Source organism: Aspergillus stella-maris (genome assembly GCF_047715825.1).
Source record: "Aspergillus stella-maris strain CBS 113639 unplaced genomic scaffold BDV14scaffold_94, whole genome shotgun sequence".
Classification (NCBI taxonomy): Eukaryota; Fungi; Ascomycota; class Eurotiomycetes; order Eurotiales; family Aspergillaceae; genus Aspergillus; species Aspergillus stella-maris.
Window position 1 is genome coordinate 1,196 of NW_027396888.1, and position 13,497 is coordinate 14,692.

Below are 13,497 nucleotides of genomic sequence, written 5' to 3' on the forward strand. Positions count from 1 at the left end.
CCCGTCAATACCAATCCGTCGGTGTAGATCTTCGGTATGTTGGTGTACGCTAAGCAATGGATCTCGTGGGCGGTAATGGCGAGGTCCTTCCGGGGTTCGATGGCAACTAGGGGTAGCTCCCACCACGGGGAGGTCACGAACGGCCAGCGAGTTTCAATATCCTCCGCATGAATGCCGGTTTGGAGCACCAGGTCGTCCTCGGCGACCTCCAGCGGGGATTTGAGTCTCGGATGAAACGTCCTCCGAGCGGCAACCTTGGCGTATCCCGGGAGGGAAGCCACCCTAGTTAGGGCGTTGAGTCGAGCGAGGCGGAGGGCGATTGGTATCGGGAGGAGGTGCAGTTCTGTATCGGCAGCGGCGGTACTCGTGGTACGGAAGCAGCCCAGAATTGAGTGCCCGGCGGCACGTTGGACGGCGGCGTAGGTGGCGATGGGAGCGATGCAGGCGCGGTAGATTAGTCGTTTGTCATGGAGGGAGAGCCCCCAGCGGGAGCCTCCCAGGGCTGAGAGGGCTTGAATGCCGCGGGCGGAGCGACGATCGATGTAGTCAAGGTGAGGGCCGAAGGTAAGGTGCTGATCAAGGTATACACCGAGGAGTTTGGCAGTGTTGGTGGGCTGTATCAGTGTGTCACCCAGGGCGAGTGGCGGCCCCGGGCCCGGGCATCCCTGGGATCGAGAGGACGCCCGACAAGGAAAGGGTCGTGAAGGTGGAGGAGGGCAGACTTCCCAGGAGCGAAGACAGAGGCGTGAATAGTAGCCCATTGTCGGCAGCGGTTATTGAATACTGCCGTCAGAGCCTTGCAGTTGTCGTCGGCTGAGTTGCTAGCGGCCAGGATTGTTGTGTCGTCAATGTAGCCAAGTCTGGTGATGACTACTACGCCTGGAGACCCAGGAGTCTCGGGCTCCGGCGAGGGGGAGGGGGAGGGCGACAGGGTATCGAGTTCAGAGGGTTCGTACAGCGAGCCATCGGTGTCGGCAGCGCTGTGGGTGTCGCGGATTGGGGAGGTCGGGAGGTGAAGTATTAATACCGGGGGGGAGGGAGGCAGGGGAACAAGGGTGCTGGATAACGGCTGTACCAGAGGATTTGGGTACAGGTCAATGAGCTCCTCGCCCATGAGGTCGGCGTTGTAGAAGAGGTAGAGGATTGGTGAGAGGGGTGAACCTTGAGGGATGCCCGTGGCTATGGGAGCCCTTGGCTGCTCAAACCCCGGGAGCGCCAGTACCGTGTATCGGTCCTCCAGGAAGCTGCCTAGCCAGCGGACTAGCCCTTCTGGTATTCGTCGTTTGCGTAGGTTGTGGAGAAGGCGGGCGTGAGATACATTGTCGAAGGCGCCAGAGATGTCGAGGAACAGGGCGCTGACGACCTTGCCCTCCTTCCATGCTGCAGTGGTGGTTTCCAGCACCGAATGGAGGGCGGTCTCAGTACCTTGACCCTTCCGGCCGCCGTAGTGGTGTTCAGGGAGGAGCTGGTGGTGTTCGGCGAGGTAACTAAGTCGGGAGGCAAGGATCCCCTCGAGGACCTTGCCTAGGGTGTTGAGGAGGGCAATGGGGCGATACGACTTGGGGTTGGTATAATCCTCCTTACCAGGTTTTCGGAGGGCTATCGTGCGGGATTCGCGGAAGTGTTGAGGGCAGTAGCTTAGTCGAATACAGCTGTTGTATATAGCGACCAGCCGAGGTGCCAGTTGGTCCGCCAAAGCTTGGAGGGCTCTGTTGGTGATGGTGTCGGGACCGGGAGCCTTGTCTGCCCCTGGCCGGCGGATCCCCCGGAGGACCTCCTGGAGGGAGATTCCCGGGACCTCCAGCTGCTCGGGGTAGACAAAGCCCTCGGTGTCGGCGAGGTCGGCGGTGGGAGGAGGAGGGAAGAAGGACTTGGTGAGGAGAGCGGCTTTGTCGTGGGGCGTGTAGGCCGTCTCATCCCCATGGGAGAGAGGTGGCGTGTAGGCTTGGTAGGGAGGGCGGTTCCGAGCCCACCGTGAGAGTGCCCACACCTTACGGGGATCCCCGCTGGCCTGAGACACCTTTTCCCGGTGGGCTCTACGGCGGAGGAGGCGGATAGGCTTCTTGCTGGCTTTGAGTTTGCGGCGGTAGTCGGTGATTAGCCACTCGGGGGCTTCGGTTCGGTGTTTCTGGCGGTGTTTGGTAATGGATCGTCGGGCTCGTCGGGCAGCCACCTGCAGCTGGCGGCATTCCGGGGTGAACCCCGGCCGTGACCTCGCCGTGGGGCGAGACCAGATCTTAGGTCGGGCTACGGACGGCCAAATCAGGTCAAAGTGCTCCCTCGCCTCCTCCGGCAGGTGTGTTGTGTCGGTGGTCGGGTTCACCCATGGCTCCTGGATTGCTAACACCGCGTATCGAAGGATCCGTTGATCCCTAAGCAGCGGCGCCATCGCCAGGTCCAGGGAGTTCCCTACGTTGTATTGGAGGATCGATAGGGTGGGCGGTTTGGAGGTTAAGGTTGCTGGCGAGGAGAGTGAGGGGACGGAGGAGGGGGTTGAGGAGGAGGAGGAGGAGGAGGAGGAGGAGGGGGAGGGTGGCGAGGCTCGTGGCCTACCTGCTTGTTTGTGATTAGAGTTAGTAGTAGTCCTCGTCCCCGGGCTACCTCCCATAGAAGTGTCCTTTCGAGCCTTTCTTGCCCGAGGCATGTTGGTTGAAGAAGCGCTTCGGGGAGGGCTTCAGGGGCGAGTGATATCTCTCCGGTTCCTGCCTAGGGAGGGTGGCTCCTTCTGGCAACTGTATAATTGTGGCGTTGGAGTCGTGGTAAGGCTGCTGACGTTTGGGCTTGGCTGGTTCTGTTCCGGGTCGGGGGAACGCTGGCGGTCTTCCGAAGTTGGTGGTACGTCCCTGTGAAAGCTCGTCCGGAGATGAGGCTTCCACACGGGAGAATTGAGAGCTGTGAACTCTCTTGGCGGAAGGCAAGGCGGCTGTCGGGGCAGTTCGCTTGTTGGCTTGTCGGGAGGATGTAGAAGGAGACGGGGGGGAGGATGCTGCGCCACCGGGACCGTATCCGTGCCCGCCATACCCATCTACGCCGCGGCTGCGCCGACCTGCCTGCCAATAACGGTCATTAAGTCTCAATGTCACCCGCGTTAATGCCAGCTGGAGTACCAGGTCCTCCTTGGCGATCTGCAACGGCGACTTTAACGACTGGTGGATCGTTCTCCGAGCAGTGACCTTGGTGTATCCCGGGAGGGAGGCCACTTTTGTAAGGGCGTTCAGTCAGGCGAGGCGGAGGGTTGTTGATATCGGAGTGAGGTGCAGTTTGTTGTTAACAGTAGCAGTACTCGCACTAGCAGCCGAGAATCTGCTGCCCGGCAGCACGCTGGACAGAAGTGACCTTCCGTACCTGGGCGTCATCGAGAGCTGATCGTCCCCGGGTTCGGAGGACGTGCCGTAAATCGTGTATCATGGAAAGAGAGACCCCAGCAGAATCTTTGTTGAGGTGAACTCCGAGGAGCTTAGCAGTATTGGTAGGTTGGATTAGTATATTGCCTAGAGCCAGCGGTGGCCCTAGACCCGGGCATCCTCGGTGTCGAGTCCGGCAGAGAGAAGGATCATGGAGGGTGCATTTTGGGGCGTCAAGACCGAGACATGGATGGCAGTCCACCGAGGACACCGGTCATTGAATACCGCCGCGAGGGCTCGACAGTTGGTGTTGGCCGAGTCGCTAACCGCAAGGATCGTAGTATCATCGATCTAGCCAACTCGAATGACCGCTACGGCATTCCGGTTTCAATAAGGAGGTAGTCAGAGATCCCCGAAAAACTGGCGGTCCGGACGAGTAAGGCTTGGTCCTTATATGAACCCTCCTCTCAACAATTCAGCAAGCGTACCGTCCCAGTGATAGCTTCACCGTCCGCTATCTGCAGCCAAGAAGGCCCGCGAGCCTCGCCGTTCTTCTCCCGAACGTCTACCTCCCCCGGTTCCTCTGGCTTATCCAACACCTCCATATCAACGATTCTGACTCCACTTTGATCTCCGAATCTCTGACTAACGATCCACCAATACAACATGAGGAAGTCCCTGGACCTGGCGATGGCACCGCTGCTTATGGACCAACGGGTCCTCAGGTACGCGGTGCTAGCAATCCAGAACCCATGGGTGAACCCAACCAATGACACTACCCACCTGCTGGAGGAGGCTAGGGAACACTTCGACCTGGTATGGCCATCGTTGGCCTAAACTAAGATCCCTAGAACCTGCCTCTAAATACGGAACGAGGTGGTATAGCAGCGAATGTACCTGGATGCCTTTACCACCTCTGTCACCATCAACCTCAATGCCAACGACACCTTCGTCCCAAATATATATATTCACAACGCGTACAACCCACCTAACAGACTCAACCTTGGTCTCACCAGCCTCCATAACGCCCTCTCTCTTGCCGACAACCTACATCCTACTGCCGAACACATCATTGTCGGTAACTTCAACGCCCACAACCCTCTCTTCAGGAAGCCTAGTAGGTGGCCCCAACGAGCCGGTCGGGAGCCCTGCCCATTGGTCGAAACCCGTTCTCTCCATGTGACCACCCCGTGGGGGATGGTTACTTGCCCCTCCTAGGTGATTGATGCCCGTCACTCCCGCAAACCACGCCAACGCCACACTACCTCGAAACCTGAAGCAGCCATCCAGACCGACAACCCCGGCGCCAACCAGTCTGACCCTCCGGCATTGGGGTACCCCGATACCGATGACACCGACGCCGAACTCGATCCTGGAGACCTCGAACTGCTAGGCTCCACGATCGACCTTTGCCGGGTATCGTGGGGTCTTAAAGGTCTCGGGCTCAACTCCCACCGTCAATGGCTCGTGGTCTGGCCGTGTTTGGTAGTGGTGGGAAGAACATTTGGATCAGGTTGATTCCAAGCCCACTAGGAGGGTGCCCAGCGGTCGGTCTTCTGCAGCTTGCGGCACTCAGAGGGTGAACCTCAGATGTGTTATCTTAGTAAAGCGAGAATGCAGTCTGCGGCGTCAATAGCTGGAAGGGTGGCCTTGGTCATGGTGGTTATGGCGGTTTTGATATTGGTGGATGTGTTGAGGGGAGGAGTCTCGAAGTTTGGCGCTGGTGAGCGGCAGAACGGCGATGTCCAGTCCTGTCACGTGCAATTAACTGCCTCAAATATCAGGCATAAAATCACGGAACAACGCGGCAGCCGTGCTCGGGAGACCTACCAGAAGCGCAAGGGATAACTCGGCCAACCTGCCCCAGGAAAGACTGCTCTATGTACTTCGACATGTCCTCAGAGCTCCACTTCTGTATTGATTCTGCATTATACAGGACTTCTAGCCTCACTCATGTACATGACCTTAGCCAGCCTGTACGCAAGCAGTCATTATCATGACCAGTAAACACGCCTCGACACTCCCCGTTCACCCATCAAGCTACTGCCACCAAACCATATCCGTCTGCCTCAACGTATTCGAGCCACAATGTACTTCCCCATTGCTCGTATGATGGCTAAAGTAATCATCCACAAAACTCACATTCATATCGGCCTTCGCATACGCCTCCAGCACAGCCGCCTTGATGATATCCACACCACCAACAACAGGCCCAAATGGATCAGGACTAATATAATGGCGCCCGACAACAACACCGTTCACCGGGCTGGGTATGAATGCGCCAATCTGATACTCGCCTTCTAGCACGGGAGGCCAGTAGTAGTTCAGTCCGTCGGGATTGACGTAGGTCCCGCCTGTGGATGTGTCGACGTAGAGGCCTGGTACGCTGATTACATCGGACCGGGCGAGCGGGATGTCGGCGAGAAGAATATCAAGGTTATGGTCTATCCACTTTTGGGCATAGTCATTAACAGCGAGGAATGTCTCGTTTGCAAGGAGAGTATTGATCGTTTCGTTGAGATACGAGGGCAGTTCTGTATCGAATTGTTGGACTTGCAACGCAGCGTCGAAACTGATTGCGTTGGTGTCTCCGTGTCCGTCTTCCTGCGCTTGACTGAGAATATCAAGCGCCAACCGGGGACTCGCAATTCCAATCGTGAAGCTCAACTCGTTATCATACGGCAGAAACTGTACAAACTCATCGACATGCCCAACCCGAAGCCACCCGGTCTCCAGAAACAAGGTATTCTGCACACCCTGCCCGAAGACCAGATCCCTAACCGCCTGCGCAGGGTACTCCTCATAGTGCTTTCCCTGAATCACCCGTCCAGCCTTATACTTCACCCCCGATTTCGAAGTGTACGGTGGAATCGTCTCGAGATTCCCATAACTGTTCATGGTATGGTACCCGAATCCTGAAGCCGAGAACCCCATCCCCGCAGAACTGCTCGGCTGCCACGAACCCATCCCGGCACCGCGCAGTTGCTCCATTATCTGGCGTCCTCCTGTCCGCGTTGACTGCGCAGAGCGGAGCATGATGCGTAGCGAGATGGGACCTTCAGGACCAGGCATACTCACGTACGCGGGCTCGAGGATATCCTGGGTCCAGACGTCAGAGGATTGATTGAATAGTAGCAATGGCGAATCAACACCCGCATCCTTCCGCGCGGTATCAAGTTGGGAGACGAAATACCGCTGCACGGGGTCCGTCTCATTCGCATCTGTCGAGACTATCTGTTCGACGCGTTGGAGATGGTGATGTGTCAATACAGGCGCGACTTTTAATGCGATGGAGTCGCTGACAGAACTAGTCAAACCAGGAGTCTCGTATACGTCAAAGTTCACCGTGACGTGTCCGTCCCAAATTTCCTTATCCTTGACGAATTCGCGCCCGTCAATGCCTAGCACAAGACCAGCGCGTAGCTGCGTCGCATTGAAGTTGAATTGCCGGTCAACTAGTCTCCAGGAATCAGTGGCATTTGGACTGTCGAGATCATCCAGTAGAAAGATTCTCACGCGCTCATAAGCAGCGCGGGGCGTTGCATAAACATGTGCCGTTGTGCCATCTTCAATATCCGGCATCGGCATGGTTCTGATTGGCGCGATATACTCTGGTGCCAACAGTAGATGACCAGAGGCATCGTTGCAGTAGGCTAATTCGTCATTGCTTAATGGATTCCCGGTCATGTCCTCGTTCGGGCACCGATTGTACTTGTCGCCTACGTTTGGGAGGAAGATTGCACCGCGGGCGTCTGACCAGTGTGATTTGGAGTAGAGGTCGCTTGAGCCGGTTAGGTCGACTGTTCCATCACGATTTGTGTCGGCGCGGATGTCGGGTTGAACGGCTGAGATTTGCACTGCATTGGCAAGGAGGAGGCCCTGAATGAAGGGGCGAAGGGTGGATTGCGACCACATCTTGCCGATGCTAGTGCTAAAGCCAGAGACAGAAAGGGTTGAGATTTGCAGATGATGAGACTACGGCAGCAGGGACTGTGAGATGCTCAGGCAGCTTTATATCCTGTGCTCTTGTGAATGTTCGACACCGCATCTTTCTCCTTGCAGTAAGTAGTACTCGGCTATGCAGGGGATCGTCAGCATAGTCATGAGAAGACCCCAACGTCTATGACGATAGGGTACCAAGTCTCATCTTATCTCTACGCTATGATCTTATGAAAGATCAAAGACAGGCTTAATCCCTTGGCCTTTGAAAGAGGAAAGTCGTAGAGATACATGTCTACTCCAACGTTACCCCGAGTGCTCGCTGCCCTATCTCCCCCACTTTGCCAAGAATCCCCAAGCATAACATGACCTTGCCAAGGGTTGGAGTACATCCTGTACCCTGCTTATGCCCACTACTTGCAGTGATGGCGCCACTGATAAGCCTACCTTGAAGATGCCGCACAGGCACATGTACTCAGTGCTGAACGGAGGATAACTCAGAACGTCTTGCGCCAGTCAACAGCTGAGATCTTCCCAGTAGCCCAAAATCCACTGCGTAAATTACAAATATGGAGAACTTCTACAATATCGTCGCGAAGGTGTTCTGAGCAAAGGCTTTCCCAGAGTACGAATATAAGAAACTTGACGACTGACCGGTGCAAATTTATGACACGACTAACCAAGCCAGAATATGAATAGCTATTTACAGATACCCAGGTCGATGCACGCAAGCTCCTTGACCTGCCCATCTTGAACTCAGCTTCGAGTGTCTTGGGGCGCAGTTCCCATCTGTACGTTCATGCACCATGCTTCTGGATCCACTAGGGGAAAATCCAAGGCCAGCTTATCTTCAGGTCTTTTTGTCTCACAGAGGGGCTGGAACGATGCAATACGCTGTGAATGATGAGACTGTTTTAAGGCCAAGGGGTATTTGCAACACAATTGAATGCAAACGAGAGAATTTATCTATTACGTCGAGCGCGGCGTTCCACAACGTTGACTTTAGCACGACATTGGATTCGAGGCATACAAGCACAGAGGATCACTCGAGGCATGGAAGCCGAAACTATAGACTGCAATCTCAACCATCAGACAATTTCCCGGAGCATCTATACAACGGTCTTTCAACAGAATCTTCCAGTGCTTTCTTCACACGGCGTACCTCAAGGGCCGTCTAAACGAGCCAAAACGGAAACTCTTTTATAATGGACTCGAAAACAGGAAGTGAGCATACACGGAATAACAACGAATGGACTGCTATGGACGATCTTGCAACGGTCTGACAGTCTTCAACCATCAGAACCCTGTTGACGTTCGCATTATGACAACCTAATGCACAAGAACAACACCTCCACCCGCTCACCATTCCATTTGATTCATAAGCTATCAGGTACCCGGCATAGAATAATTCATGCGGGGTCGTTGCACAGAACGCGCGGCTGACGTGTTCCGTGTCTCAAAGAGTTCGTTGGGTTCCTAATATAATGTAGTACGCAGTCACCTGGGCCCATACCTGCGTTCCAAACGGAGGCAGCATCTTCACAAGAGGTTTCCTAAGGTGCTCAGCAGTGGCAGATCGGTGGCAAATGTGCAACATCGGAGTGTACTGTGTAGCTGTTCTAGGACCGAATACGGCTGAGACTGGTTTGAAGAGTGTCACGAAAACCCGACGTTTGCAGAAACAAAAGCAGCTCATCAAAGATAGTTCCTCCGCAGCATTATTTGCTTCATCCGAGCATCTTGCACCTGTGACAATCAAACATTAAAATTAACTTTTGGTTCTGCTTGGAATAATTCTTTTCGTCCTGTAATGGCGAAGAGACAGACTAGCGCCAGCTTTCTGTGTAAGGGACGCATATGACTTGCACCAACTGCATTCTTGTCTCATGACGAACCTTGATATCCTGTTTCCCGGGTATTCAAGATGATCCGCCACTCCAAATGATATCAACGCATGGGGTAGGCCAGGCAATTGCATGTACACCGTGTATGAGCAATGGCTGGTTCGGCGCTACCTCTTATCCTGTTGTTTTAATGAGGGGGTGTCTATGGTTGCACACCACCAGTGGCTGATGTCAGCCATGGTGCAACGCGTCATGCCATGACAGCACATAACTATAACTTCATAAAGTCAATGTAAAGCACAATAAGCTCTAGAGTTCCCAACGTTCGTTCCATGGGTCTTGCCAATGCTCGATGACGCTGTAAACTCGAGTCATACCTAGCTAGCTCGGGCATTTCACTGTAGTCTTCTTTGAAGACTCAGAGAGCTTATATATATTACATCTTCACTACCACCGCTTGCATTGCATGCTCATAGCCCACTTACTCTGCTCCCGTGTGATCACACTCTCCATCCACCGCTTGCGTTCCAGACAGAATGTATTCCGGATATTTCCTTGCCGCCTTCCTTCCATTAACGTCAGCTATGCCGAGTATTTTTCATCTTTACGAGGCAATCGACGACACTGAGTGTCTTTGCTCTTGCTCAAAGGAGAGGCGCGCTTGTCCTCAGAGCATGGTATGAACTGCCACCCGATGGGCAACCCTTGATGGTTAATGTACCTTTGATGCTAATTGTCTTTTGATATTCGATTTTGCAGTACGCCAAGGACATGGTAAGTGATTAGAACAGCAAGCTCTGTCAGTCGATTGATCGTCATATTCACATGAGATGAAAGCTCATTACTTTGAATAGGGTGACTGTTGGACCTGTTGCCTTGGCCGCAAAGAGCACGGTCAATCTAGCCTGACTGTTGTGACTGAGGACCGCTTGTCTACACAGCGTATGCCTAAACCTTTCTCCCTCTTCCGCTTCTTGTTCTTCTTCTCCCTTTACATTCGAGCTCTCGCGTGTTCGTGTCTTGAAATGCACTAACCATTCTGTGCACACAGTGTATCCCCTACGTGGAGCAATGCTGTACTCGCTCCGGGTGTACCTCTTGCTGCGAAGGGTACTACTGCTATACCGGATGGTACCCAGACCGCACGGATGGGTATTGTGCTCAACGTTACCTCTAGGGTACGTGAGCACCGAGAAGCGTTGCGATCTATAAGATGGCTCGAATGGAGGTTGCAGATTCGAATCGTTTCTGCTCCGCCAGGTGATGGGAAAGAGAAGCAATTGGAGCAACGGGTGTCAAATCTTCTGAAGGACGTAATGTGGAAACTATGCAGTTTGCTGTCAGTAGTGGAGCCTGGCAAAGCAATCGGAGTATAGAAGGTCCAATGTCTACCTGCCTACATAGTTAATTCCGGAAGGTCCATGGCGGATTCGTAGGTTATATGATTTGATCTCCTTTTACACATGTTGCAGAATGTAAAGAAGATAAGTGTTTCCAATAATGGTAGAGCCCTTAGGTATCTCACTTATCAATAGGCGCCGACCGATAGGTAAGGCTGCTGAAAATCCGCCAGCAACTCTGCGATGAACGTATATCTCGCTAGCCACGGAGCCGCAGTTTCGCTATAACATTGTTCGTGCGAGTGCAGAGGGCTGTTCTTGTGAATAAAGAAAACTTCAATTCCAGTAATAACTCATAAAAACCATCCATTATCCATCATTGTACTCCATACATGCATAAACACATCTATACAACAAAAGAAAAACATAACCTCCACACCAGTGCAAGCGCCCGCGCCACCCAACGATGTTCTAAATCCTCCAACCCGTACCATAATTTATGACCAATAACACCAATCCAGAATTCCTAGTCGCTTCTATTCCACCCAAGGAATCACAAACCTAAACCTGCTCATCCCCCGGCGGCGGCACGGGGAAATTCAAACTCGGCCTTGCAAAATTCACACTATGCCTCGAACTTCTCACACTCCCGCTCGGCTGCAAATGCGTAGACGGCGCATGCATACTATCCGACTCCTCGTCCGGCCGCTCACGCAGCGAAAACGCCCGATTGAGCGTCATATCGGAGTACCGCATGTTCATCGTCGACCCTGACATGGCGGGACCGTGGCCGCCCGTCGTGATGCCGCCGGTCTCGGATTCGAGTTTTGCCTCCCACTCGTTGAAGTCTTGCCCTGGGTTGATGGACTCATATTGGAAGTGGGTGAGGAAGGAGTAGAAGCCGCAGGCTAGGAGGGACCCGAGCAGCGGGCCGACCCAGTAGATCCAGTGGTAAACGGGGAAATCGCGCTTGACGGCGTCGGGGCCGAGGGTGCGGGCGGGGTTGAGGGAGCCGCCGGTGTAGTAGTTTCCTGGAGGAGTCATGTTAGCTCTTCTGTTGATTTGTTTTGTGAGGCGGAATCTTTGGGCAGACTTACCGATCAACTCCATTACGAAGAAGGTGAGGCCGATGGCGACTGGTGCGAGGAAGGTAGACTTGTGCTTCACGACGGCCAGCATGATGACTACGAAGACGAGTTGCGCGGTGAGGAACATCTCGATGAATAGGCCTTGGACTATCGAGGCACCGCCGCCTAGTCTTGTCGTGATGTTTAGGTCTCCGGGGAAGAGAACGCTGCAGAGACCAGCTGCCGCAAGACCACCTGCAATCTGTGCAAGGAAGAGCATGACTCCTCGGATCGCAGGAATACCGCCGACAAGGCAGAGCGCCAGGGTGACCTGTATAAGCTGCGATTAGTATTATGACACGACGGTGGAGGTGGAACAAGACATACAGCAGGGTTAAACAATCCACCAGTGATACGAAAGAACGCCCAAATGTTCACCATGAGCGAAAACCCAAAGCTCAGCGATGAGTACATCAGGGCATTGAAGTTCGGCGGTATGAGCGCGTCAGGATCAGACGCTGTCCCCAGCCCCTGCGCAGGCCGCGGCGCATTTGCAACCTGCGTTCCGGCGAAGGCAAAGAACAGGAAGAGGAACGTGCCGACAAATTCTCCCGCCATGGCTGTAAAGTTGTTGCGCGTCGTATCGGCCACTTGCAATGAGGGCAGCTGGTTCGGGCCCATGGTTGATCTGCGCTTGAGCTTGCCGGGGCGTGTGTCGCTGTCGCTCTCGCCAGGTGTTTCGACGGGCTGAGTCGTTGAGATCCAGCTCATGGGCCGTATGGCATTAAGGGCGCGAGTAGGCGCTTGCATTGTCGCTTGCATTGTGAAGGTGATGAGTGATAATCCAAGGTGAGTCGACTGGATGATCTGAACTTGGTGAGATGGTTTTCGTTCTTGAGATCTCGTGAGGGTCTTTATACCCCATCTGAGGCTCTGGGCGATCGCAAGATTAAAGTGTCGTAAGGCGATTTGGATTAATGGTTCGTAGTTGCTCCATTGTGCAAATGATGGTGCTGTGGAGGAGGTCAGTTTCACGTTTGCATCAGATCCCAGCTGCACTCGTCCACAGAGTATTGTAGCCGTGCTACAAAGTCTAATGCAAGGCTGAAGGCTGTAACAAGCTGAAACCGAATTGTAGCAGGTTGTAAAAATTTCCTTCCACGAGTCTTCTAGAACAAGCTCGGACCACCAGCGTTTACCCCTGAGCAATCTGCCGAACACCTGGTCCTGCACTATCTTTCTACCACACTAAACTAATAGGGGATAGCTTTTATCATTGGCCAATAGAAACAAGGTACAAAGTGAGGCAATCGATCAAACCCCGGTGCGTTTTACCAGGGTCCTGGGTTACGTACCCTGCTGGTCCTGCTCAGCCCTGCTCGCGACACTTTCTATCTTGTGAATCTGCAGGGTCTAAACGCGTCTATGGAGTATTTGGATGGGTACAGAGACATTATATGTCTAGGGTAGTACTGTATCAAGTTTGTCGCAAGCAGCAAGCAGCAAGTATTTAATGCGACTCGTAATGAACGCCTTCAACTAAGTTACGGTATACTACCATTTCACCACCACAAGTCCAGCATTTTGAATCCTCAATATCCATTCGGACTGCTATGTACCAGACAAGACTAATTAAGACAAGGCTGCAGAGGCGCAGTGCTAAAACAATTAGACCCCAAAGTCCAAACTAAGCATGCAACACACGGCCAGCGCAGGCGATTGCAAAGATAGGCCCCAACTCCAAGCCAACGAAATCGACATGATCAGCGATCCAAGATTTGAAACATCGCTTATTCAGTGGCATCTCACGGTTCGGAGTGGTGGCGAGAACGCTTGCCCTGCGATTCCATCTGAGACGAGGCCAGACCCACGTGGCGATCCTGACAGTGATCGCCATTTCAACACTTGTCAGAGGCTTCGATGATGTTGACGATCTCGGTATCTGGTACCATCCAACCATCGG

The 13,497-nt window shown here is 53.6% G+C and overlaps 4 protein-coding genes across 4 annotated transcripts; 2 read left to right on the top strand and 2 right to left on the bottom strand.

Moving 5' to 3' along the window:
* The first annotated feature begins 4,107 nt into the window (after nt 1-4,107).
* On the top strand, nt 4,108-5,039 carry BDV14DRAFT_184054 (uncharacterized protein). The gene has a single exon (XM_073770452.1). The coding sequence runs from the start codon at nt 4,236-4,238 to the stop codon at nt 4,560-4,562; it is 327 nt and encodes a 108-aa protein (XP_073622709.1). The 5' UTR covers nt 4,108-4,235; the 3' UTR covers nt 4,563-5,039.
* A 345-nt stretch (nt 5,040-5,384) lies between these two features.
* BDV14DRAFT_205346 (protein-arginine deiminase domain-containing protein) lies at nt 5,385-7,259 on the bottom strand (the record flags this gene model as incomplete). Its single annotated transcript, XM_073774701.1, has 1 exon — nt 5,385-7,259. The coding sequence occupies one exon, from the start codon at nt 7,257-7,259 to the stop codon at nt 5,385-5,387; it is 1,875 nt and encodes a 624-aa protein (XP_073622710.1).
* Nucleotides 7,260-9,434: 2,175 nt separating this feature from the next.
* Nucleotides 9,435-10,561, top strand: BDV14DRAFT_184058 (uncharacterized protein). Its single transcript, XM_073770453.1, has 4 exons — nt 9,435-9,804; nt 9,887-9,901; nt 9,982-10,069; nt 10,179-10,561. The coding sequence occupies exons 1-4, from the start codon at nt 9,664-9,666 to the stop codon at nt 10,337-10,339; spliced, it is 405 nt and encodes a 134-aa protein (XP_073622711.1). The 5' UTR covers nt 9,435-9,663; the 3' UTR covers nt 10,340-10,561.
* Nucleotides 10,562-11,028: 467 nt separating this feature from the next.
* On the bottom strand, nt 11,029-12,356 carry BDV14DRAFT_205347 (aquaporin; the record flags this gene model as incomplete). Its single annotated transcript, XM_073774702.1, has 3 exons — nt 11,029-11,498; nt 11,565-11,865; nt 11,922-12,356. The coding sequence occupies 3 exons, from the start codon at nt 12,354-12,356 to the stop codon at nt 11,029-11,031; spliced, it is 1,206 nt and encodes a 401-aa protein (XP_073622712.1).
* Nucleotides 12,357-13,497: the final 1,141 nt, after the last annotated feature.

Excerpts from the sequence above, each read along its gene's own strand:
- BDV14DRAFT_184058 (XM_073770453.1), top strand. The coding sequence starts at position 9,664 with ATGTATTCCGGATATTTCCTTGCCGCCTTCCTTCCATTAACGTCAGCT. Across the intron at positions 10,070-10,178 it reads GGACCGCTTGTCTACACAGC|TGTATCCCCTACGTGGAGCA; the intron begins GTATGCCTAAAC and ends CTGTGCACACAG.
- BDV14DRAFT_184054 (XM_073770452.1), top strand. The coding sequence starts at position 4,236 with ATGTACCTGGATGCCTTTACCACCTCTGTCACCATCAACCTCAATGCC.